Source organism: Zingiber officinale, chromosome 1B (genome assembly GCF_018446385.1).
Source record: "Zingiber officinale cultivar Zhangliang chromosome 1B, Zo_v1.1, whole genome shotgun sequence".
Lineage (NCBI taxonomy): Eukaryota > Viridiplantae > Streptophyta > Magnoliopsida > Zingiberales > Zingiberaceae > Zingiber > Zingiber officinale.
The window spans coordinates 5,136,311-5,162,367 of NC_055986.1; the positions used below are offsets into that span (position 1 = coordinate 5,136,311).

General features: G+C 34.7%; 1 protein-coding gene across 3 annotated transcripts in view; it reads left to right on the plus strand.

Moving 5' to 3' along the window:
* The first annotated feature begins 1,168 nt into the window (after nucleotides 1-1,168).
* The window catches only part of LOC122047865 (probable LRR receptor-like serine/threonine-protein kinase At1g06840), a 38,565-nt gene continuing 13,676 nt past the window's right edge, over nucleotides 1,169-26,057 (plus strand). Inside the window, exons 1-15 of one of the 3 annotated variants that reach the window (XM_042609383.1) lie at nucleotides 1,169-1,424; nucleotides 2,119-2,305; nucleotides 2,656-2,806; nucleotides 7,080-7,151; nucleotides 7,322-7,393; nucleotides 8,216-8,359; nucleotides 8,438-8,509; nucleotides 8,644-8,715; nucleotides 10,131-10,205; nucleotides 12,432-12,500; nucleotides 12,622-12,690; nucleotides 12,804-12,875; nucleotides 13,074-13,160; nucleotides 13,283-13,351; nucleotides 15,423-15,901. In XM_042609383.1, the coding sequence (XP_042465317.1) occupies nucleotides 2,209-2,305; nucleotides 2,656-2,806; nucleotides 7,080-7,151; nucleotides 7,322-7,393; nucleotides 8,216-8,359; nucleotides 8,438-8,509; nucleotides 8,644-8,715; nucleotides 10,131-10,205; nucleotides 12,432-12,500; nucleotides 12,622-12,690; nucleotides 12,804-12,875; nucleotides 13,074-13,160; nucleotides 13,283-13,351; nucleotides 15,423-15,901 (1,600 nt within the window). In that variant the 5' untranslated portion in view covers nucleotides 1,169-1,424; nucleotides 2,119-2,208. Of the gene's footprint in view, nucleotides 1,514-2,118; nucleotides 2,306-2,655; nucleotides 2,807-7,079; nucleotides 7,152-7,321; nucleotides 7,394-8,215; nucleotides 8,360-8,437; nucleotides 8,510-8,643; nucleotides 8,716-10,130; nucleotides 10,206-12,431; nucleotides 12,501-12,621; nucleotides 12,691-12,803; nucleotides 12,876-13,073; nucleotides 13,161-13,282; nucleotides 13,352-15,422; nucleotides 15,902-26,057 lie in introns of all 3 variants that reach the window. The other 2 variants (XM_042609390.1, XM_042609395.1) reach the window with 2 other exon arrangements.

Consider the following 26,057-nt stretch of genomic DNA (forward strand, 5'->3'; position numbering starts at 1 on the left):
CTCAACTACTTTTCTCTACCTGAGTTAATGGGCAATCAAAATTAAGGCCCCACTTAATTATCTTTGAGCATCCACATCGCCCCACTTAATAAAGTGGATTGTAAAAAATAATTATTTAAATTTAATAAAATGGATAATTTATTTTAAAATTTAAAGATATTATAAACGGATGCTCTTAATCATGAACAAATAAGTTAATTATACTATACAAAAGAGATATAAATGTTGTGTGTAGATTTAAGTGAGACTAATTTGGTATAAATATCGTTTTTTTTTTCAAAAATTATTCATCATTTCCAATTAGTGTAACAGTTTATTGATAATTGATTTTATATATATATATATTATAGAAAGATTTTATTATCTATAATAATAGAAATTACCTCGTAAAGGTAAATGGTTGAGGTATAAAATATTGTCACATGATGTTTTAAATCAAAATTCAATGTGTCCAAGTATATCTTTTTCTATGCTCTTTTTGTCTCCGTATTAATTTAGGAACAGATTAATAGGACGTTAAATCTTCATATCGAAATTCAACGTGTCTAAATATACCTTCCCAATGCTCTTGACCCTCCAAATCACTTGTGTTTAGTAGAAAAATAATTTCAATATAAAATCTACAAAATTAATTTCAACTTTCTCTATGAATTTTCCCTCGATCGATGTGATATAAATAACCTTATAAATAGGTATTTTATGAACACAAGGAAGAACAAAGTCAAAACCACGTTGCAATGTCCAAGTCAAGTTTCTGGCCAAGCGATTTCGGAATACTAAAACGCAGTCAACACCCAAAATTTTAAAGCGCTGAAATAGCAAGAATGCCCTTTTCATTATTTTAAGTTGGAGTTTTATAAAAATTTGATGGTTATTAAAGTCAATTTTAAAAATATTTATATCTAATAAAATTTAAATTCTAATTATTTTAATTATTTTTGAAAGTTGCAACCACCCATTTAACAAATAACACTCGTAATGCATATCTTTGTTTAATTCCTATATTAATTCAAGCTTGCTCTTAATTATCATACCCACCCGTTCCCTGGACGGTCAGGATTACACGACGACCGAACCCTTTTTGGTAATTTCGCAATCTAAATCCCTGCTTATTTATTTTTTAAAAACCCACTGGATTTATTTTATTTTTTTTTCGCTGCCGTCATCTTCGGTATCTTCTTTCCCCCACTTTTCACCCCCCTCAGCCAGGGAAGTCAACCTCGATCTCTCGATCGACAGCGAGCGGCGTTGTGATAGGAAGAAATTTAATACGATGGAGGAAGGAAGATGTTGCCGCACAACCACTTTCTCGCTGCCCTCTTCGACCTGGTCCGACGGCGTATCGCGCACACTCTCCGCCTTCTTTCCTACTGCTTTCGCCTCCGCGCGATCTCCGTTTCTCCTCCTATTTGTGGTGCGGTTTGGTAATTTTTGAGCCATCTCTTGTTCGTTTCTTCCTTCTCGGTTTTGAGATGTTACTAGGGAAACAGTGGTCCGTTATAACATGTCGAAGGTTGTTCTGACTGCGTGTTCTCGAGTTTCCTTTTGTTTGTTTATTTTTTTTTCTTTTTTCTTTGTATGTATGCCGATTTGAGCATCATTGTTTTCTGTGGATGTCTGGAAGTGTCTGAATTTGTAAATGTATCTCTGTTAATTATTATTATTATTATTGCCATCTGTTTTTTTTGAGCGTTTATAGGCTTCTCTCTCTCTCAAGACAACTAACCATGATTTCTCAGCCCTTGATGAATTTTTTTTATTATTTTCATTTCATTTCCGTTTCTGTTATGATTGGTCAAGTGATGGTAGTTAAGGCGTGAGCCAACCAAACATCAAGTGATTCTTGATACTCAGTCTATTTGGGGGTGGATTGTGAATATAATCCATTCACACGTTGTTTGTGATGCTAAAACTCCTTATAATTTTTTCATCGCTTTAACCAATCTTTAAGTTCTATGTTCAGAATCTGAGGCACAACAGTTTTTCTTATGCAAGCAGGAAACTAATGTTAAATAATAGATTTTTTTAATGATAATAAAGTTTTTATCTTTTTCTTGGTCTGAATATTGTTTCTTACTGACTTGAGTATGCAAATAACAACTGCTTGTTATCTGCCAGAATTATATACGATGCCCTTTTGGTGCGAGATTAGCAAAAAATAACTGACGTCTTGGGAATTTGAAGATTCTATAAAGAATTGCCATTGAGATGTCAGCTAAACTTCTCTTTTATGGGATTATATTGTCTACTCTGTATTTTAAGTACATGCTGTATGCAGAAGCACAGACAACAGATCCATCAGAAGGTAAATCCATCTCTTGGCTTTCTGCATCTTTACTCTCATTTCCTTAAGTAAATAGAGTCTATTTCGGTACCTCAGTGATTTTAGCTTGTAGTTCCATAATATGGATATGGTGAACTGCTGTGTAAGATACTATAGTGGATACATTTTTTTTGTTTAACCTGAAAGTATTCCTTACTGATGAACGCGAGAGAGAAACTGGACTAGCAATCAAAACAATTCTGGTTATAATTAGCTTTTATTCTTCCATTTAAGATGCTTCATTCTATGATGTGTTATTTGTTCTTGGCAATGAAATTATTCTCCAGTCCTTATATGATTTTCATATTTTTTTCTTACTTATTTTATCACAGTTAGTGCTTTGGGAGCTATCAAGAGCAATTTGATTGATCCTCTGGGACATCTTGACAATTGGAATGATGGAGATCCATGCATATCAAATTGGACAGGGGTCATATGTCATAATTCTACATTAGATAATGAATATCTACACGTCCTAGAACTGTATGATTGCAGATTTTCCCTTTGTTAAAATCCTTCCTTTTTAGACTATTATAGTTAAATTACATTTTCGGTAGTCTGAATTAACAACGGATGTAACTGTACTGTATTGAAAGAACCATTATGCCACTAGTCATATATTGCTGTGAACATAATTCTTACCGACTAAATATTCTATTGTGAGAGTAAAAATCTGTATATACTAACTTACTATCATTCATATATCTAACTCTAATATCCCCTCTTGATTTGGAGCACAAATTATTTTCAATTTGTTACACATACTATTGGTGCAGCGGGCCGGTAAGAGGGGGGTGAATTGCCTGCAATCAAAGAGTATACCCTCCTCAAAGAACTTTAATTCAAAATAAAAGCAACAAGAGTATTTAAATTAAGTAACAGAAACAAAAATAGAGACGACTCAGCTATTTGACTTGGTTACAACCGAGACGGTTGTTAATCCAAGGCGATTGGAAAGCGCACTAGAAACGTCTCTTTCTCTAAAGGCGGAGAAGCCTTTTACACTTTGAGAGTACAGAAATTGCTAAGAATGAAAGTACAGAGTTGATTTCGAGTAGCTGTTCGAGACCCCTTTATATAGGGGTTCCAACACTCATCCAGATCACCTGATCTTCGGGATCAGGCTTTGACTCTAGAGGGATCGGTCGACCGATCCCTAGGTTCGGTCGACCGAACCTGATGAACTTTCCTAGCTTTCCGTCTGGATGCAGGCTCTGTGGATCGAGCTTAGGTTTGGTCGACCGATCAGCCAACGGTCTCTACTCGATCTGACCCGATCAAATCGCTCGACCAAGTCTCTGATTATCTTCGGTTCGGTCGACCGATCAGAACGTTCGGTCGACCGATCACTTCACCAATGGCTGGCTGCTTGTCGTGGCTTCTGACGTGTCACGAACAGCGGGCTTTCTGATGATAGGGGTTCGGTCGACCGATAAGGGCGTTCGGTCGACCGAACACTTGCCAATTCAACGTCCCGGTTGACTTGCTCTGGTTCTGCTCACTTGGGTGATGGCGGCCAACCGGAATAGGGCTCACCCGAACCTAATTCTAGGCCTTCTCCTCGAGCAGTCTTCCGTCCTGGCTTGACGTCCCTCGAACGCCGTGCACGTTCTTCTCGCCCACCGGTGTACTCTTCTGCAGCTCTCTCGTCCTTCAGGCGCATCGAGCCCGTAGGCTCCCTTCCCATGCCGTCCTTCTCGCTAGCTGCGTCTTCCGCTCGACTTCCTGTGCTCCTAAGCTCCTGCACATTTAGACACAGGGATCAGACAAACAGGACCTAACCTAAACTTGGTTGATCACATCAAAACAACCATGGAGTCCAACAATCTCCCCCTTTTTGATGTGCATCAACCCAAATTCAAGTTAGGGTAAAAACAACCAAATAGTAATTTTAAGAAAATTGCTAAATTAACATTTTAAGCAAAAAAAAATTACAATAATAAAATTTGCAACATAAAATAGAAAAAATTTCAATTTTCCTAACTCCCCCTATACTTGTTACTAACTCTCCCCCTTTGATCACAGCAAAAATGCCGGGGGGGGGGGGGGGGGGGGGGATTTTTTTGAGAAAAAATTTTTTTAAGTTTTATAAAAAAAAATTTTGTGTCGAAAAAAAATAATTCTAAGTCAAAATTTTATGAAAAATATTTTTGAAGAATTTCCAAGGAAATGTTTAAAAAATTTTCAAAGCATTATATAATTCTAATTTTAATGCTTTTATCAAAAAGTTAATTAAACATTTTATTTCGATATTTTGACTTCCAGGTTGTGGCGAGGTTCTAGGCCTTCTTGGTTATTGGAGCAACAACCACTTCCTTAAACAAAGCTTCATAAAGAAATTCATTGTTTAATTTACTCGCTGTAAGCTCTAACTTATAAAGTTTTAATCTAACAAAGATTTTGGAATCCAGTATAGATTCCTTCCTACTTGGTTATTCAAAAATTTAGGGGGTACATAATTTCTGGGAACTTTCCTAAGTTGTCCCTGATGTTTTTTAATGTACCAATTTAATTTTCCATACATCCTTAGTTTTGATTTTAGAAAGTTATTTAAGCATGCATTATTTTTTAATTTCTCAATTTCAATTTTTAATTTTTCATTTTCTAAATTTAAATTATCATACATTTCTAGTGGGCATGCTTTTGCTAAGTTCAATTTTAATTCAGCATTTTCTTTTTCTAATTTTGCTAGATCTTTCATAAGCAATTTGATAAATTGAAATGACTGAGTAGGAGTGAGATCACGTACCTTACTTACCTTAAGCGGTGATGCTCCTCCTTTGTCGCAGCTTTCTTCTTCTTCTGATGTTCCTCCCCCTTCATCTATGCTCATCTATGAGCTTGAGTCATCTTCGAAGAGATGGTTGGCCATCAGTGCTAATCTTGAGAAGGCTTCGGCTTCTGATTCGGAGGATGAAGAATCATCCCAAGTGGCCTTCAGACTCTTATGTGTAGAGGACGTCGGTCTTTGAGGCTTCTCCTTGTGCCTTTTCTTCAACTTGGGGCAGTCATCCTTGATGTGCCCTTCCTCGTCGCAGTTGTAGCATCGGACCGTTCTTCTGTTCCGTTGATGTTTCTTCGACTGCGATTTAAACTTATTAGTTTTAACGAACTTATTTAATTTTCTTACCAGAAGAGCAGCTTCAGTTTCGTCGATCGACGCTTCGGAGTCGGGATCATCCTTTTCGGCTTGTAGGGCAATGTTGAGGTTCGTCTTTTCTACTTGTTTAGGCTCTGCAAGTCGAGTCTCGTGAAGTTCGAAGGTAGAAAATAAACTTTCTAGACTACTTACCTCAAAGTCCTTAGAGATGTAGTAAGCATCTACTAAGGACGCCCACTCTAGAGTCCTTGGGAAGGCGTTTAGTGCATACCCGATGGAATCTCGGTTTGTTACGGTTTCGCCGAGATTTGTCAGTTGCGTTATCAGCTCTTTGATCCTCGCTTGGAGTTGCGCAACCTTCTCGCCGTTGTTCATCCGAAGATTTGTTAGTTGTGTCCGGAGGCAGCTTGGCCATAACTAATGACAGTTTATCCATGAGCTTGCGGCGGCTTGGGCAAGTTTGCGTTTAGTCCAATCAAAGGCGAGATTGACTTACCACTTACCCTATAAGCTCAAGCTTTAGGATCCATACTCTAGACCTCTTTGTTCTGATAAAGTTAATTGGCTAAGCATATACCCAAAAAGCTCTAAGTGTCAAGAAAGAGATCAATCTAGTTGACTACCACACTTGTCTGTGCGAGAGTAATGAGTGAGGAGCCTCTTAGCTTCAGCAATTGTAATCAACGTTTGTTGAAAAAAAGCCCCACTTGGACTTGTGTTGGTTCAAAACCTAGGATTTTTTTAGAATGATCCAACCTTTTTTAAAAAAATCTATTTGAATTATCCAAATTCATTGAACTCTTGTAGAAGCTCATGCAACTGGGTGACATGTGAATTTGTGGTTCATGTGCGTAGGTTGATATCGAAGTTTAATTGATCATGACACTCATGAATGACCCGACAATTGTGTTAGGCTTTGTTTTAGGTGCATCAATGAAAAGCTGATGTAGAAGGCTTTTGCTGTCTGTTGATTGCAGTATGAAGGCTGGAGAAGGGTGATAATGTAGGTAGCACTTTTCAATGTCAATGTCTTTGAGGCCGGCGATGGTGATTGTAGAGAGAAGGATGCCATGCTATAAAAGGGCTTCTAGGAGAGGAGCAAGTAAAAGTATTAAATAGTGTACCTTGTGCTTGTCCTTCTATCTTCCAAAATGTGTAATGGCTGGATCTCTATTGAAGCTAGAATGCTCCACACCAATTAGTTTAACATGGACAAGTGCAATGGTCCAATTTATGAATATAAATTGGTCCGTTTTCCACCAACTCAAGTGTTTGACATAAGTGATTAGCTAATAAATTGTAATATGGTGTCTAAGCTTGTTGCTGGAAGAGAACACATGAGAAAAAGAACGGTGAAGGGAGAAGTGTGAAGTTGGATTGGGAAGGGAAGGCAGCCTCGTCAAACCAATCTCGTGGTCTCTCTTAAGGGGATTGAAAAATAAATTAACACTAATTGTAGCTGCCTAAATACCAATTTAAGAGAGACACAATGTATTATAATTATTACTCTCATACTTGTAACACATATTTACTAAATATTGGTGCAACACCATGTTTACGTACTCATAATCACATAACTATTAATTCCTAACAATAAGCGTTTGAGATGCTGAAGGTGATCACTTGACTTTTCTAACCAAATTGTTTCTCTTACAGGCAGCTTCTTAGAATGAATCTGTCTGGAACCTTATCTCCTGAGCTTGGAGCTCTGTCACGTATGGAAATATTGTGAGTCAACACTAAACTTATATGTTAAGAAAGAGATATTTATTGTTCTTGTAGGCTCCAAATATGCGGCGAATAATTTGCATGCACTCATGCTGGATTGCCAATATGTTTTTATCTTGAAGAAAGCTGTACAGTGTGGTGCTTGCTAAATCTTCTATTTATCTGTATAGGGATTTTATGTGGAACAACATAAGTGGCAGTATTCCTACGGAAGTTGGCAATATCACTTCATTGAGACTTCTGTAAGTCAAGTAGCTAGCAAAACACATAATAACTATGTTATGTTTCTGAGTTCTAATTTGTTTTCTTCTCCAAAAGGATGCTTCAAGGAATTTCAAATTTAATCTTTGTAATTTTTCTTTTAACTTGTCTCATTGGGTCAGTGTGAATTACTTCTCATTCCTTGTTATTAATATATGGGATTACATATGGCGATGTATATATTTTTAGTCCCATTTTCATAGGATCAATTTAATTACATGATATATATCTGCACTCGATACTATTGGTTAGTTTTCTAGCGAAAGAGAATATCTATCAGAGTTACTGAAGCATATTAATGACCAAAGTAAGGAGTAGGCATAGGGCATAACTACATTTGTTTGTGTTTTAATCTGATTACCTATTGGGTTGGATTTACTTCAGTAATTAACTCAATTTGTGTGTTGGATGAAGGTGGTGTTTCTATAGCTGTATCTTTTGTTTTTTTTGAAAAACAATTTTCCTGAAGTGCAGTCTGACCAGTTTAAAGTTGATGCTGATTTTATATTGGCATTATCTTGATTGTGTATGCATTCACATAAAGTAAAAATGACTTGAGTTGACGGTCATTCAATAAAATTTGCATTTTCCGAGATCTTGGCATAATTAACAACTAAAGTCACTTATTTGTGGATATATGTCAAGGTGAGGTAACTTTTTTGGTTTTCTTAATTTTTTTTTTATATTCTTTGAGCCTCATTATAATCTTTATTATGACCAAATTTTGTCTTACCTGCCCTGGCCTGACATTTTTAATATGATATTTAAAGATATCTTATATCATATTTATTCTGTTCCTGCAGGCTCTTGAATGGTAACAAATTATCTGGTTCATTACCTGAAACGATTGGTTACCTGCCGAACCTAGATAGGATACAAATAGATCAGAATTTTATATCAGGAGAAATACCAAGATCGTTTGCAAACTTGAATAAAACCAAACATTTGTGAGTTGGAAATTATGTTATCCATTTGATTTGCATTAGCAATGTACTTTCACTTAATGTCGGATTAATCTCCCTCAGCCATATGAACAACAACTCAATAAGTGGACAAATTCCTGCAGAATTGGCAATTTTACCAAACCTCGTACATTTGTAAGTTCCAGTAAATGTTGTCTATTATTAGTTTAAATTTTTACAATAATTTCCAATTTGGCATATTTACGTGAGTGTATGCCTTTTTCATAATTTTCTATGTTCCATCTCATCACTAATGAAGTTTATTGCAGTTTGCTGGACAACAACAATCTCACAGGACATCTTCCTCCAGAGTTTTCTAGGCTTCCTAATCTGCTTATCCTGTAAGTAGTATTGCACTTGCATTAATGGACAATGACATAGTTTGCTTGCTTTTTAGGCATTTCTTAATCTTTCTCTCTATGCAATTGCACTCCACAAACTGTATCTTGTTGTACTTCAGCAGATGAAAGTATAGTGGGTTTTACTAAAATGTACATGTAAACCACCTAGACTTGAATTAGAAAAATTCTCTTATAGTGATTGCTATTGCCACTTGTCACCCCTTTTCCCTGGTCTGTGAAAAGAAAAATGTAATTTGAAAGATTACAAATTGCAATGGAAGTATAATTACAAATGTCAATCTTCAATTTATGCCAATCAATCCTGATCTCTCACCTTCAACAAGTTTGCTACTCTTTACTTCCTCTTCACATAGAACGTGAAATGCTTGTGGTTGCTATGTCTTTCTTGTTGGCTTACTGCTGTGTCGTAGGGATTCCCGTTTACGTCACTTTACTGACTATAGCGAGTGTCCCACTGTAGACATGAAAGAGAGAGAACTGAATGGAACCTAGCTTACATGATGAATTTTACTTCTTTATTAGGTGTTGCACTATCTTCAACATGATGCATTAGCAAATCCAGAGGTGGGCTCTTGTGTCATATAGCTCCATCCTTGAATATGAATTGAAGAATCATTCACTAATTCAAAAGAGAAAAAAGAGAGAACATGCTTTTTGATGGTAAACATCTAAAGAGCTGATCGTTGAGCTAGACTGGAAAGATGAGTATCTTTGAGCTAAGGGCCAACAATTCTTTCTATTTTTTGCTAGCTTTATCTTACTTACATATGTAGGTAGCCACCTATAAGCAGAAGAGAAGTCAAATAAGAATGTGGTACTGCTCTCAACTAGTCAGTTAATAGGGTTAGTCTCTTTGCACAATTTAATTACATATAATTAACTATACAGTATAATTACATCATATAACCCAAACCCAGAAAAAGTTCCTTCCAAATGGGGCTCCTTAGGCAATAAATCCAAAGACACTATCATAAAGAATTATTTTTTCGCTATTTGATAAGCTCTTATCCAACTAGTTGAATTTGTATTTTCTATCTGTAGATCTGTATTTTCTTATCCACTACTAGTTGATTCTGTTTATTTTACTCAGTTTCTGTGCTAGTATGTGTATAATGAAATACTTCAGAGAGATCAATCCTTCTGGAAACAGTATGTTGAGAACACTCTTAGAACTTGTACCTGCTTTTATTGCATTCCATTTGATAATTTTTCTATGCCAGTATGTTACCTTTTACAAGTCTTTTATCCATCAATTTGCACACTAGTATCAAACAACACCAAGCAGCATTCTTATTTACATTTTACACCTTTCTTCATTATGATTTTCAATATTATATAACACAATATTTGAGTATCTCTTAAGCAATCTCTTTATTTGTTTTCTTTTGACTCAGTCAGCTGGATAATAATAACTTCAACGGGACATCAATTCCAGCTTCATACACCAACATGTCTAAGCTCTTAAAGTTGTAAGTGTTTTTCCCCCTTTCTTTTTAATGCAAGTTTGAAAGCATTTTCAAGATTTTATTTAACAATCTGCATTATTTTGTGAGAAGGGAATTTGGCCCTTAATTCAGTAAGCTCTTTTTTCTGTTGAGAGAATCATTTAATGGGATACATTTCCAAGAGTCTCCTGAAAAATTTAGAAGTTTTTGTATTTGATGTAGTAAATTTACATATATTTCTTGTTTTGTTCTTCACAATCCTTAAAAAATTAAGAAAATTTCTGGAAATCTATCAAACACCAGAGACTGGGTACAACCTATAAACTTTACAAATAAGCTTGCTTGGGTTTTTAACCTTTCTGAAGGTGAAGGCTTACCTACATAACCATAATTTCAAGAAACCAATTGCCTGACTATACCTAAACTAAACAAGCTATAGTTTGTTTGTTTACTAATCTTGGTGGCCTTCTTAGATAAAGGGGCTGATTCTAAAAGGGGAACTTGTAACCTGCTAGCTGAAACTAAGAATGACAACGTACATTTCCAGGGTATTTTTTTTGAGGTTCATTTTTAAGAGAAATTCTCTATGTGAAATTCAAGTGAGTCAGAAATATTCTTTTCTCCCTAAAAATTAAAATGACTCTAGAATCACCAGAAAATCTTCTTTTGACACGTGAAGAAGCTCTATGTTTATGCTCTATAATATTGTGTGCCTCACATTTCAGACATTCAATAGATCTTCAAGTTTATCATATCATCTTTTTTCACAAAGAGAGTCCATTTGGAATCATTTACATTGGCAATAGAAATTTTTTATCCTCAGTCATGTTAACAGGAACTCCAGTTTGGCAAGCTTCATTCGTTGCATGTTTTCCTTTTTGATAAAAATCAATTCCCATCCGCTAGCAGTTTTTCTGATGTGACTAAAAAACTTAGAAGTTACTCCAATTTAGAATCTCTTAATTGGAGTAACAAAGGGCCATCAAAATATGTCTGACTATAATTTGGCAATTTTTTATTTTCCATTAAACTGTAACATATATTATTTAATTTATTTACATCTTTTCCATTTAACTCAGTTTACTAATACTTCATACATTTACAGTTTGCTAGTACATAAAATATCTTCATGCATACAGAAAAGGTCAGTTGGAGTTAATGCTGAGAGTAAATATTGGGGTTATTTACATGTGCGAATTAAACTATCATGGCTAGCTTTCAAATAAATCACTATACTCCAATTTTGGTCCATCCATTATATTTTCTCATCAGCGAGTATTAGTTTCCTAGCTTATCATCTATATCATATCCACTTTAGCTTAAATTATGGACAGAACTGCTAACATGGTAGTCGATTAGGATAATTACATTGATATGGTGGAGGCTGGAGATGATGTGGGCACTTCAGTTGGTACTTCTTTGATTTGTTACTGTTGAAAATGGATGAAAGTATGTGGGAAAAATTTTTTTCCAAAAAGATAAAAAGAAAGTTTGGTGCCTATTTCAAGTTTGGGTTACTATTGTTATCAATTATCATAAATTCATCTTTATAAATAATTTAAATATGTTAGATACATAAACTACCCATTATTATGAAAATCGAAGTTGTTTTATGTTTACTTGCAATAGTATGGGTGACAAATAAAAAATTTATGCTGATAGTGGATTGTATTAACTAGAATAACTTACTTCAAAGCTTTCAACTTTTACAAGGACAAATACATTTGTAGAGACATGTGCTAAACTTGATTTTTCATCAGCAAGTGTGTGTCTCTCTATTTGGCCATCGAATCTATCTGCCTATCTATCTATCTATCTATCTAGTTTTGATCCTATTGTTTAGTCTATGGCATTTTTTGTTGAGATTGTGATATATAACTTGCCATTGCCATTTTTAGTCCTTAGTCCTTATAAGAAAAACTGAAGGGAGCCTTGGCGCAACTGTAAAGTTGTTGTCGTGTGACTTGGAGGTCACGGGTTCGAGTTTATGAAAGAACCTCTTGCAAAGCAGGGAAGATTGCGTACAATAGACCCTTCCTTGGGATACTATTGGCCGGAGTTTCGTGCACCGGACTACAATTTTTTTAGTCCTTACAGAAAAAACTCTTGATGCACAATAGCATACAGCTCACATCAGTTGTTTTTGTATATTAATATTAAAAAAATTGGAAATATAACTACTTATTTTCTGTTTAACATTTTCACCTCATCTAACATTTTAGCTTTGTTTCATTTCACAATGGAAATTAGGAGTCTTAGGAACTGTAGCTTACAAGGACCTATACCTGATTTCAGCACAATACCGGGACTTGGTTATCTGTAAGTTTTTATATCTGCCTTTGTCACTTGCTAATGGCATTGTCATCTCTGAATTCTAAGAAGTTTTTTGTACATTTATTTGCTAATTAAATCATACAAAGTTGTGCTGTTTATTTCTCAGAGATCTTAGCTGGAACAAGCTTAATGGAACTATTCCAACTAATAGACTTTCTGGCAATATAACCACCATGTATGGAGAATTCTTTGTTTAATTATTGATCTCAATTTTGTTCAATTGAAGTTAGTTTGTTTTCAACTCTTTAGTGTCTATGACACAGTCATACTGTTGTGTTTCTGATACAGTGACCTGTCACACAATCATCTTAGTGGATCAATTCCATTGAACTTCTCAGGTCTTCCTAATCTTCAAAGACTGTAAGATTGAGATTTTATATTTTTATTCCATGTCAAAAAGAGTTTGGTTAGTAAATTTTGTTCCTATGATTTTGGCTTAGTGGCATATTTTTAATTCATCAATATTCATTACTTTATGGTTCTTAACAGCAAGCTTAAGCTACCATTGTGTTGGTGTGCTGGCAGACACTATATTATTTTCTTGATCTTATTTTGCAGGCTTCTTGAGAATAATTCTTTGAGTGGTTCTGTTCCATCCACCATTTGGAGGAATATAAATCTTACTGGAAATAGAAGTCTAATTTTGTAAGATCTGGTTTATCTTTGTTAACGGTTCTAAGTTTCTTTTTTGGAATTCAATGATTTGATTACTATAATAGGTTAAAAGTTTTTTATCTTTGGCTGATCCTTCCTGTCTTATTTTGCAGGGATTTTCAGTTTAATAATCTCACGAACATTTCAGATACTCTTCGCCCTCCTGCAAATGTAACAATTTTGTAAGTTTTTTTCTGGTTTATCTACTTTGGTCATTGTAATACCATTTACAAATAATTTGGATGGTTCAAAATTGTTCAATGATAAACACACGAGTGTTTTAGAGTTTAATAATACTTTTCATTGCAATTTTCTTTGCATCATTGTATGCCATATCATATCATAGTATAGAATGAACAAAAAGACATTGGGAGAACAAATACTACTATTTAAGGTTTATAATCATTCTTAACTGAGGTTTTTGTAGTGTTTCCTTTATTGATCAATGTATCTGTATGAGTCGGTGCCAGTTGTCACCGATTAGTTGGAAGAGGAAATGAAAGAAGAAGCAGATCTTCTTTTGATACAGCTCTGTGTTGGCTGAATGACAATAGTTCAGGTGATAGGGAAGGAAACCTTAGTTCTTTTTACATCAACTATGCCCGGCCATATGCAAAGAACCTAGTTAGTATACATAAAAGTGCATAGAATCTGTTTATGGTTGTCCTAGTGGAAAAGATGATCCAACTGTTCCTCCAGTTCCATGTGAGACTATACCCTTAATTCGTATCAAATTTGTAATTTTATAGTTCCGCAACTCATTTTGCTTTATACTATACCCTTAATTATTATTGCAGTATACATTTTGATTTCTCTATATTCTAGAATTTAGTGCAAAAACCCAAAACTCATTTTTGAGGTAAAATAGCGAACCAAGGGTATTTGGGTGTGGAGAGACAGACATAAATGTACATGATTTTGTTATTTGGAAAGTAGGGGGCATGATTATAGTATACCTGAACTTCATGTGCACGGTTGGGAAAATCTTACCAGTTAGCACCTACTGTTGATGGTGTCAATAGGGCTAACAACACTAGCTTGTTCTGGACTAAATAAAAATTAATATTTTGCTGCAGAAATGATAAGAAAGATAGTTGTAGTAGAGTTGACACAAAAGGTGAGTAGTTGAGCAGTGGAGATTTTTTCTAAATCTCACAAAAGAGCCTAGGAGGATCGCCTTGGTGTTTTTGCTGTACTGCTTATCTTTTTGATGTAGAACACCTCCTCTTCATCTTCATCTTCATCTTCATCTAGTGTTAATACTGCAACTGTATACATTTGTTCTTCTTCATCATTTTCCTCCTCATTATCTCTTGAGTTATATCTTGGTGGTGTGGGTGTTCTTACTGCCTGGTAGTTATTAAAATGAAAGGAAATTCTTCCATCAATTAAATTATTAGTAGTTACCTCAGTGGGTTGTAATGGAACTGTAACCGTTGATGGTACAATAATCCAATTCTGCCCCATTAATTCCCTTCTATCATATCTTCTTCTAGGTAATGTTCGAACCCCATGACTTGCAAGATAATCAACAACATTTTGAACTTCATAAGCGAACCCCACATTTGGAGTATTTGATAATCGTCCAACAAGCCCTCGGGTGATGAGAATATTTGCTTCTCCATTCCTCCATCCTTCATAACCTCGTTCATGTGACCAAAATGAATGCCACGAGGAAAAAACTATGACCACCATTAGCATCATGCCAAAACATTAGGATAAGATAAAGGTGTAGCATTGAGTATTGGAAGGTTTTGGGTTTGTAGGATCAGATGCAATGAGAGTGGATGAAGCCACATGAGATATAATCGAGAGGAAGTTGATGACTCTTAAGTAGTCATCAAAAAATCAGAGAAAAGAAAATTGCAAAAAGAGAGAGAAGCTGAGGGTTAAAGTAGCAAAAGAAAGGAATTCCTAATCTCACCCTAAAGAAGAAAGTGACTCTGAGTGGTGGAGGGTGTATCTTGCATTCTTGCTTAAATATAACTAAACTAGAGTCCATATGTAACAATGATATTTATGCTTTGCATGTTAGATTTTTTTACACGAATGCAATTTTCAGCACCCAATAGCTAGAATTTTATTCTAACATTGTAATCTTGGTGCCACATTCATGCCTTTATGATGCATCGATTTTCATAGTTCTTGAATAATATGAATTTGAAAAAAATGGGTTATTTAGTGTGAAAGTTATTATTAAGATTTTTTTATTAGTTGCTATAATGCTAATGTTTAATCTCTTATTTAATTCAGGTTACATGGAAATCCTGTATGTAATGAAAATCAACTCCAGATAGGCCAATTCTGTCAGCTTCAAAGTATACCGTTCAATGAAAGTTCAACTGTGGCACTGAGTTGTAATTCATGTCCTGAGAATTATGAATATAATCCATCAGCTGATATTCCATGTTTTTGTGCTATCCCATTTCATGTTGAATATCGACTCAAGAGTCCAGGATTCTCAAATTTCCAACCATACTATGTTGATTTTGAGGTCTACTTAACTAATGGTCTAGTCTTATCCATAAATCAACTTCACATTGACTCTGTTGTTCGGGAAGAAGGCCCAAGATTCAGGATGCAATTGACGTTATTTCCTGACAGAATTACTATCTTTAATACAAGTGAGGTTCTGCGAATCAGAAGCATGTTTACCGGGTGGCTTATTCCAGATTCTGATATTTTTGGACCATATGAACTACTTAACTTCAACATGGGATACTATGGATATGGTATATCATGAGCAGGCACTTTTTACTATATTGTTGGTTTTATTAGATAAAGAATTCATATTCTAACTATATGCTTCTAACTTTAGTAAATTCATATTATTGATTGGATGCAAAGTAGCAAGTTGTAATGCTCTATTTCATCAGAAAGTAACTTATGGTTTACAAATTGTGAAGCTAGGATATATCCAAATTAGAATTTTGGAGCAGTACCCATCAATGTTTTGGTTGTTTTTTCAGAATTTTGGTTTTCACTTGCATCATGATGTCATTCTTAGTCCAAAAGTTGTTTAGTGTACCAGAGTTTTCTTTAGGAGGGAAGTTGTGGAGTGGGCAATCAACCACTCTTAAACATCTTAGTTAGCTATATCATATACCTAATTCAAAAAGCATGTAGTAGAGATGGAATTTTAAGATATGTTGATTCACTAGAATGCAAAGGCTAAAATAAAGATATTGATATTAGAGAGCAACTAGGTGTTACTCTAATATATGATAAAATGAGATAAAATAAGTTGAGAAGGAGCAGACATATTCAAAAGGGTGTAAGAGGTGGTAAAGGGAGACTAGAAAATTTTAGTCAATGTATTGAAAAATGGTTTAATTAATTTCAATTTTACTCTTATAGCCTTGAATAAAGTTCAATAGGGATAAGATTCATGTAACCAACTCTAATATTTGAGACAAACATGGCTTGATGACTTGATGGTGAAAATATACCTTACGTGGAAGGGTCATACAAAAAGTTAACAAGATCAGATGGCTTCCCAGAGGACAGATATGGATGTCTAAAGAAAAGAACAAAATAAGCAAATCCTACTAGATATCTCCTGGTAAATTGGAACTGAAATCAGTTTACCATTGGGGAGTGATGTGGGTTAGCAAGTTTCAGAGTTTGCAGATTCACAGTGTAGACCTACTCTTAGAATATTTTAGCTATAGAAGTTTTAGATTAATGTTTTATAGGCTTCTCTCTTTTCATACTCCGAAAGTTATTGCATTGGAAATGTGACAATTCACAACATTTAAAATCACCTAGCACGAAATATAGTTTGTCCTGGATCCCTGCACACAGTGGAGAGCTAATAGCCTAAACTTTTGGTCCAAGTGATCATCAAAACAAATTTAACTAATAAAATACAACAATTTTTTTTGCCTCATTTATGACAATTCTTAGGAAACTAAGTTACAGGATATACAATATGAAGTCATCTGTTTCTTATTCTTTATTTTTGGAAAAGGTGAAAAAGGAGAACAAAGACATTCACCCAATAATACTTGGACGTAAGAAGTTGCCAGTTCTTAATAGGTAACTTTAGTCTTTAGTAACAACGCATTTTATCTCCCCATGTAATTTTTGTTGTTGAAAAGGAGTTGATGATCACATCATAGGCATTCTTGTTTATCACAAACAACAGTTGTTTCAATCTCCTATAAGGCATTGTGTTGGTACTTTTAGATGATTTAGTACATATTGAAACTTAATGTTTGTGCCTAACAACCGATAAGTGTGATGAAATAAAAAAAATCTTTTTCCTTGTACCTGTAAATTCACATAACATTTAGATGAAAGATGCACCGAATAGTTTGATAGTTGTTATTTGAGATAAAAAGAACTGATAATCTTTATTTAAGGGTGAGACATGTTTATATACAAACTAGAAATCAATCTTAGGAAACTATAATTAGGCTAATTGATAGTTATATTAATTAATATATGCAGATATTATGGTAACTAATATATATAAATAATACTCCCCTCAAGTCAGAGCATAAATAATAATCATACCTAACTTATTACAAAGATAATAAATCCAAACCCCATTTAAAGATTTTGTGAAGATGCCCCCTAATTGTTCTCTAATCTTCACATATCATGTAGAAATCAAGTTTTGTTGAATTTTCTCACAAACAAAATGACAATCAATTTCAATGTGCTTAGTTTGCTTATAAAACATAGGATTCGATGCAATATGAAGAGCAACTTAGTTATCACACCACAGTTTTGTAGGTACTGAAGTCCTACTTCAGTCAAGAGTTGATATATCCATATTATCTCACACACAGACTATGCCATAGCCCTATATTCTGACTGCACTCAATCGTGACACAAGGTTTTGCTTCTTACTCTTCCATGAAATTTAAATTTCCTCCAACAAAGATACAATAATCTGAAGTAGATCTTCTATCTATTTTGGAACCTGCCTAATCTGTATCTGAAAAGCATTCAATATGAGTGTGTTCATGATTTGCATATACTATACCCCGTTCGAGTGCTCCCTTCAAGTAACACAAAATTTACTCTAATGCTACCTAATGATGAACGGTTAGAGATGAGATAAACTGATTGGCAACACTAACCGAATATGCAATATCTAGATGAGTGTAATTCCAAGGTTTAAAATCTCGACTTGTGCCGAAGTTTCGGTTCTAGACCGGAACGATACGGTTTCGGTATCGTATCGTGTTGTGCCGATATGGTTCGGTATTTTTTTTATTTATATATAATAATTAAAAAAAGGGTTTGATACACCGGGCTGCATAGCGGGAGCTTCGTGCATCGGACTGTCTTTTTTTTTCCGATAGTTTTTATACACCTTCATAAGGGTTTGATATACAAGATCAAACCCATACCTTATAAGCCAACTTGATCTATTAGCAATAAGCTTGGTTCAAAATCAAACCAACTTGGTTTAAAACCAAACCAATTTTGGTTCAAGACATGGTCATTCCCCATTATGCTGACTACGTCACACCTAGTTCAAGTAATAGTTCAATATGAATTATAGTTATTCAAAAACATACGTCCAAGAAAACCATCTTCTTGACATGTTTGTTTTAGCTAAAGAATCTTTTATGGGCTATTCAAATATCTTCGGACATATTAAGGTGGCGTTTGGTTCTTTCCTAGGAATTGAAATGAGAATGATAGTATTGTGGAATGAGAATGAGTATGAGCATGAATATCACTCTTAAAGATAATGTTTGATTAGTTGAATATTTTTTATCGGAATGAAGCAAAATTTCCTTATTACCTTTAGAGGCAAATAAGAGAAAATTAGACATGAGATAAAGTTGAATGTGAAAGAAAAATATGAGATAGAAAAAGATAGAGAACGTGTGATGAGAGAGAATGAAGAGAGAGAAAGTGTGATGGGAGAGAATGCAGAGAGGGAAAGTGTGATGAGAGAAAATTAGGAGAGAGAGTATGATGAGAGAGAAGTATGATGAAAGAGAAAGTGTGATGAGAGAGAAAGTTTGATTGGAGGAATTGAGGAGAGAGAAAGTGTGTGATGGGAGAGAATGTGTGATGAGAGAGAATGTGTGATGAGAGAGAAAAGGGTAGAGAAAGTATGATAAAAGAGAAAGTATGATGAGAGAGAAAGTGTGATGAGAGAGAAAAGGAGATATGAAAGAAAAATTGAACAAATATATTAAGAGTATTTTTGTTCAAAATAATTTAGATGATATTCACGTTTTTGGATATGGTGAAACCCAAGGAAGGAGGTGAGTTTTATCAATATCTAAGTTTTTAGGTTTTATTCCAAAATCTAATGCCCATTCTCATCAACCAAATACAAGGTTTGTGAATGAATCAATTCCCCATTACCATACCCACGTACCAAACGCCACTTAACTTATACCCAATCATCCCATACCTATACCTCCTAGGAGATGTTTTGCTAAGATGACAAAGTATAACAAGATGACCTAAATACCTCAAGTCTAACTGCAATGAGATCTTCATTAACATATAAAGAATCACATAAAATTTCATAGTTGGTCACATCCGATGAACTAGTTCTCCTAATTAGCATCGACATGTTAACTCTCAACATCCCAACGTTTCCTGCTAGCCAGTGATCAGCTGCTTGGTTAAACTAAAGAGTATAACATATACTAGTCTCATGAATTGACGATGTCCAGTTTATCAATTCATCGAATAGGGAAGATTTCAATATATACATAATTACACATGATGAGATATCTCTTAATTATGATCCAATCACAATTTCTCTCATGTATATTGTGAACTTCATTAATTGAGTTTAAGATCGAATCACATACGTATAGAATGCACACTTAAATAATGAATTTTATTTATCATATAAATAATACAACATCTAAGGTGATTGCCTTTAGGACACCTCTCAAATATATCAATTTAGTAGCACGCGGACAAACATCCTGAATAAAATAAGTGTTACTAAATATCCTAGGGTTAATAGGAAATGACTTATTGGGAAAAAAAGATTTTGCAAGGGATCTCACTATGAATAATAGAGGATGACATGCGGTTAATGAGAAAACATGCTCTAGAAACTACATCAACTCAAAATGGTTTGAGAACATTGATTTGAAATAAAAGGGCTCCTGCAGTTTCAAGAAGATGTCTGTTGTTAGGTTCAACCACACCATTTTGGGGTGGATTATCAACACAGGAGGTTTCATGAAGTAGACCATTTTGACGCATAGAAGATTGGAATAACTTGGATGTATATTTCTTGACATTATCACTTTGCAAAGTATGGATGGACGCATTGAACTGAGTTTTAATTTCAGCACAAAAGGCACAAAACAGAGAAAATAACTCAGAACGATTTTTCATTAAATATAATCAAGTTATACGAGAAAAATCATTCACAAAAGTAACAAAATACTTAAAATCAGGTTTAGACAAAATAGAACAAGGACCCCAAATATCATAATTAACTAATTCCAAAGGAATAGTGACATGTTTATTTACTCTAGGACTCTAACTAAGATGGTGATATTTTGCAAACTGATACAACTTACAATCTAATGAAAACACCTTATCATATTGTGGACAAAGCTTTTTGAGCAAAGGGAGAGATGGATGCCCCAACCTACAATGAGCCTCGAAAGGAGATGTGGCACTCGATTAAGCAAAAAAAAATTAGGAGTGGTGTGTCAAGAATATAGAGAACTCTAGACTCATGTCCTTTACCAATAATCTTCTTCGCCAAAAGATCTTGAAATAAACAATGATTAGGAAAAAATAAGATGCAACAATTAAGATTATGAGTTAATTGATTGAGAGAGAGCAAATTAAAGGATAAATTAGGTAAATATAAAATAGAGGACAGAGGAAGCAAAGGGGCAGGATTGATAGTGTCAGACTCACGAACACAAGATGGAGACCCATAAGCTAAAGTAACAGTAGGAGTATTAGCTTTGGATTGAAAAAGTAGAAAAGAGACTAGAATTACCTGTCATATGATCCATGACATCAAAATGAATGACCCATTTTGAGGATGAGGAAAAAAGACGTATTTTGTTTACTTGAATCAGCAATAGCAGTGACAGAGAGAGACGAAGACTTGAGTAATTCCTAATATTTTGAGAACTTGGCAAATTCATCTGTAGAGATAAGGACCAATTTATTAAAGGCATCATTAGTGGATGCAATATAGGCCAAGTGTTTTTGTTGATTTTTATACTGAAGCTTTCTACACTCAAAGTTCGTATGACCTAGCTTACGACAGCAGTTGCACATAATATCATCCGAATTCGACAATCGAGTTTCAAAGTCCTGTGAGCCACCTCCTTCCACTATGACTAGTTGATCTTTTAGGCACATAGTTAGTATTGCGACTCACCAAAGCACCACTAAGTGGAACGGGTGTAGTATTTTCTGTACGGAGAACATGACTAAATATATCTTATAAAGAGGAGACCTTAGAACTAGAGAGAACCCCTGACTTAGTAGACTCAAAGTCGGGAGATAGGCCAGCGAGGAAGCTCATGATAGTCATTTGTTGTCATTGGCATTGTTGAACCTTTACATTAGGACTAAAGGGTATTAACATATTAATCTCCTCATATGTCTTCTTGAATACCATAAAATAATTGATTAGAGAGTTATCTTTTTTCCCCACATGGTAGAATGCTTTGCAAACCTCATACATGCAGGAGATTTTTTTTTTCCAGAGTACAGAAATTCCAAGTAATCTATTAGTTCTTTAACAAATTCATAGTGATTGATCAAACCAATTACCTCACTATCAATACAATTCAGAAGATGAAGGAACAGGTGAGTATCCTCTTTAAGCCATGTCTGCTTCGAATCATCCTGAGGAGGTCATCAGTGAAATGACCATCTTTGTCACTACTTCGTAGATAAAGATGAATAGTCTTATTCCAATCCAAATAGTTCGAACCATTTAGCTTATAGTCCTTGATTTTAGACATCATAGGCACCACATTCGTCACAATAAAAGACTTATTTTCAGTCATAAGACTTTATCCCAAAGGAAGTCAAATAAGAGAAGAATCCAAAAGAAAATCCAAACCAACAAGTACAGACGGTTGGTTAGTCCTAGGAAGATCGTACCGATTCCACCGTACAAAAATTTTGTACAAGTGTCGAACTTTTCCTAAATAACCTATTGTGTTCTTTAAAAGTTAAATTGGGAATCACAAACGGAATTTAACATTATTGATTCTAAATTTAACTTATCTGTTCTTAATGGTTTAGACTTGGATCGCTAGCGGAACTTAACATTATTGAACCAAATCCACCTACATTATAAATTCAATTAAATATTAATTTTCAAAATTAGCTTCCAGGACTGCATGACGAGGCACATGACCTTCTTGGGTATGGGAGTGTCCACCACCACCTAGACAAAGCCTTTTAAGGAAAGCTAATATTTAATTTCCTTATATAACTCTAGGTTTAACCAAAAAGAACAATCGAATTACAAATTCGAAAAACAAAGAAAAACACAAACACGAATTACTAATTCGAAAAACTAGATCTAATGCATCTTGTGTTTGGGATTCATACAAAGAAAAATAACTGGCATGATGCGGAAAACAACTGCTAATTATACCTTTTCTTTGCAAGCTATTGACCTCGAGATCTTCTGCCGTATTCCTCGCCTCGTCTTGGACGTCGTGTGGGCGACGATCCTCCAAGATGAACACCACCCAAAGCTTTCTTCTCCTTCTAATTTTCGGCCACCACCACCACAAAAGAAAAGAGAGCAAAGGGAAAGGGAGAAGAGAGAGGGTCGGCCACACTAAGAGAACCACCAAGCAAGAGAATAAGAGTTGTATCTCATGAGGCCTCCTCACCCCTTCTTTTATATTACTTGCCCAAGGCAAATAAGGGAAGAATTTTTACAAAAATTAAAATCTTCCTCTAGTTTTTCCTTTTCCCTTTTCTTTCCTCTTGATTGAATCAATCACCAAATCATTGGATGATGATTTTATTTTTATTTTTATTTGGCCGGCCCCCTTGCTTGGGCACCAAGCAAGGGTGGCCGACCCCCTTAAAGAGGAAGGAAATATTTTTTTATAAAATTTTATAAAAGAAGAAAACCTCTTATAAAATTTTACGAGCTCTCTTTCCTAAAGTGGATGTTAAAAAGGAAAGTTTTAAAAATTAAAACCATGTTTTTAAAATTTAAAACTTCTCTTCAAAAATTTCTTTTTTAAACATGAATAGAAAATTTTAATTTTTAAAACTTCTCTTCCTTTTTTCTAAAACCATGAGGATGATTAAAAAAGGAAAGTTTTAAAACTTTTAAAATTCTCTATTAAACCATGTGGCCTAATTCAAATAAGGAAAGTTTTAAAAATTAACATCTCTCTTTTAAAACTTATAGTTTTCTACAAAGAGAAGATTTTAAAAATTCAAAACACCCCTCCTATTTGAATTTATTTTGGCCGGCCCCTACTTGCTTGGTCACCAAGCAAGAGGGCTGGTCCTCTTAAGGAGATGGTGGTCAGCCATTTCTTGGTCACCAAGCAATGGGTCGACCTCCTTTCTTGGACACCAAGAAGGACTTTTAATGAGTGGTTTATAAGACACTAATGAAGCTACGACAGGGACCTAGAGGAGAAATTGGTTTTGACCTTCCGATGAGCTTGAGTATCCCGTGTTCGCCCCGAACACACAACTCAAGTTCATCAACAATAACTCATTCCACTAGAGAGTTATTGTTGCACTACCGCACCAATCCCAAATTACATTTACGGGCTCCTTCTTATCATGAGTGTGTTAGTCTCCCTATGTTTAAGATAACGAATGTCCACTAATTAAGTAAGTTACTGACAACTCATTTAATTAATATCTAGCTCCAAGAGTAGTACCACTCAACTTCATTGTCATATCGGACTAAGTCCACCTGCAGTGTTTAACATGACAATCCTTATGAGCTCCTCTTGGGGGTATTCTCAACCTAGATTACTAGGACACAATTTCCTTCTATAATCAACAACACACACTATAAGTAATATCATTTCTCAACTTATCGGGCCTATTGATTTATCAAGCTAAATCTCACCCTTTGATAAGTTAAAGAAATAGATACTAAATATATATGCTTATTATTATATTAGGATTAAGAGTATACACTTCCATAATAACTAAGGTCTAGTTCTTTTATTAAGTCAGTATAAAAAGAACTTACCTAAAATGGTCCTTCTCAATACACTTAGAGTATACTAGTATAATTTATTAGTCAAGATAAACTAATACCTAATTACACTACGACTATACCAATGGTTTGTTCCTTTCCATCTTAGTCGTGAGCAATTGTTTAAAATTTATAAAGAGTTGATAACATGATCTTCTTTGTGTGACACCACACACCATGTTATCTATTTTATAAATTAATTGAACAACTATATTCAACAAATAAATATAGATATTTGACCAATGTGATTCTTTTATTTCAAAAATATATGTTTACAAAAGCTAGGCTTTTAGTATACACTCCAACACAGACACATGTACGCTTAGGTGTTACTCGCATTAAGGATCGCTGGCAGCAAGGATCGTTGGCGGTTCATATTGGGTGATGCCGACGATGCTTCTGATGATGCGTATTGGGAGAGCAGCAACGACGGTCGTCGGGGATTGGGCTGAGGCAGTGACTGCTCGGTGGCCGAAATTTGCATCATAGAAGGAAGGGGACCTCGGTGCGGCTGCTGGGTCCATCACGCGTGCGTTGTGCGCCGGGGAAGGGGAGGTGTAGTAGCTATCGGTGTGGACTTCGTGCGTGGACAGAGGAGAGAAGGAAAGTGTGCCGACGAGAAGGTCGTGGCCGATCGATGGAGGTGTTTGCGCGTGGGCGACGGTGAGGTAGTGACACACCGAGGAGATGAAAGTATGTGAGAGGTAGAAAAGGCGGAGATGGAACCCTAATTTTGAATCCCTAATTTCAAAGTTACTCTGATGCCATGTTATTTGAGATAAAAAGAATTGATAATTTTTATTGAAGAGTAAGACATATTTATATATAAACAAAGAATCTATCTTAGGAAACTATAATTAGGCTAATTGACTATTAGCTAATTGACAAATATATTAAATAATATATACAGATAATATGGTAACTAATATTGAATATTATTTTTTATGTAAATTCACACTTATGATTTCTTAAATAGGGATGATAATTTCACCCGAACCCGATGGAGGATTCGATATCTGACCTTAATGGAGGAGAGTATGGAGGAACTATCAATACCCGATATCCGACGTGAATACCTGATTAAAATATATATATATACATATATTAAAGAAAATTTTCTTTTTTCAAAATTCATTAACTATTTTTGTTGATATTAGGAGGAGGCTATATAGATGTTTAATCTATTTTTTTAATTATATATATATATATATTAATACAATATTAATTAATATGTTTTTGTAATATGTTTTTGTTGAATGATAATAGTTGGATAGAAAGAAAAAAAATTCTAAGTATAGAAGATATCCGATCCTTTAATGGGTATGAGTATACCCATCGGATATCTTATACTCGATGGATATGGGGACGGAGGATATAGAATCCCACCTAAAATTGACTCATTGCCATCCCTATCCTTAAAGTCTATCCTTAGGCTAAATTTTGTTTCTCATCGCTAACTTTACTACCACTTTTCCAAGTTAATATTGAGATTTAAATAATTTAAACAATTCTTAAATGCTCCGGAGGCGTCGCGAGGCACCGCGGGGTGGAGGCGTCGCGTATGAGTCCCTATTCAGAATTAATATTGAGATTTAAATAATTTAAACAATTCCTGATATTTCGTAGAATCTTTCATAAACCCTAATTCAATTATCACAATAAAATATAAAAAATATATTTAAAATTTTAAAATTAATAATAAATTTTATTAA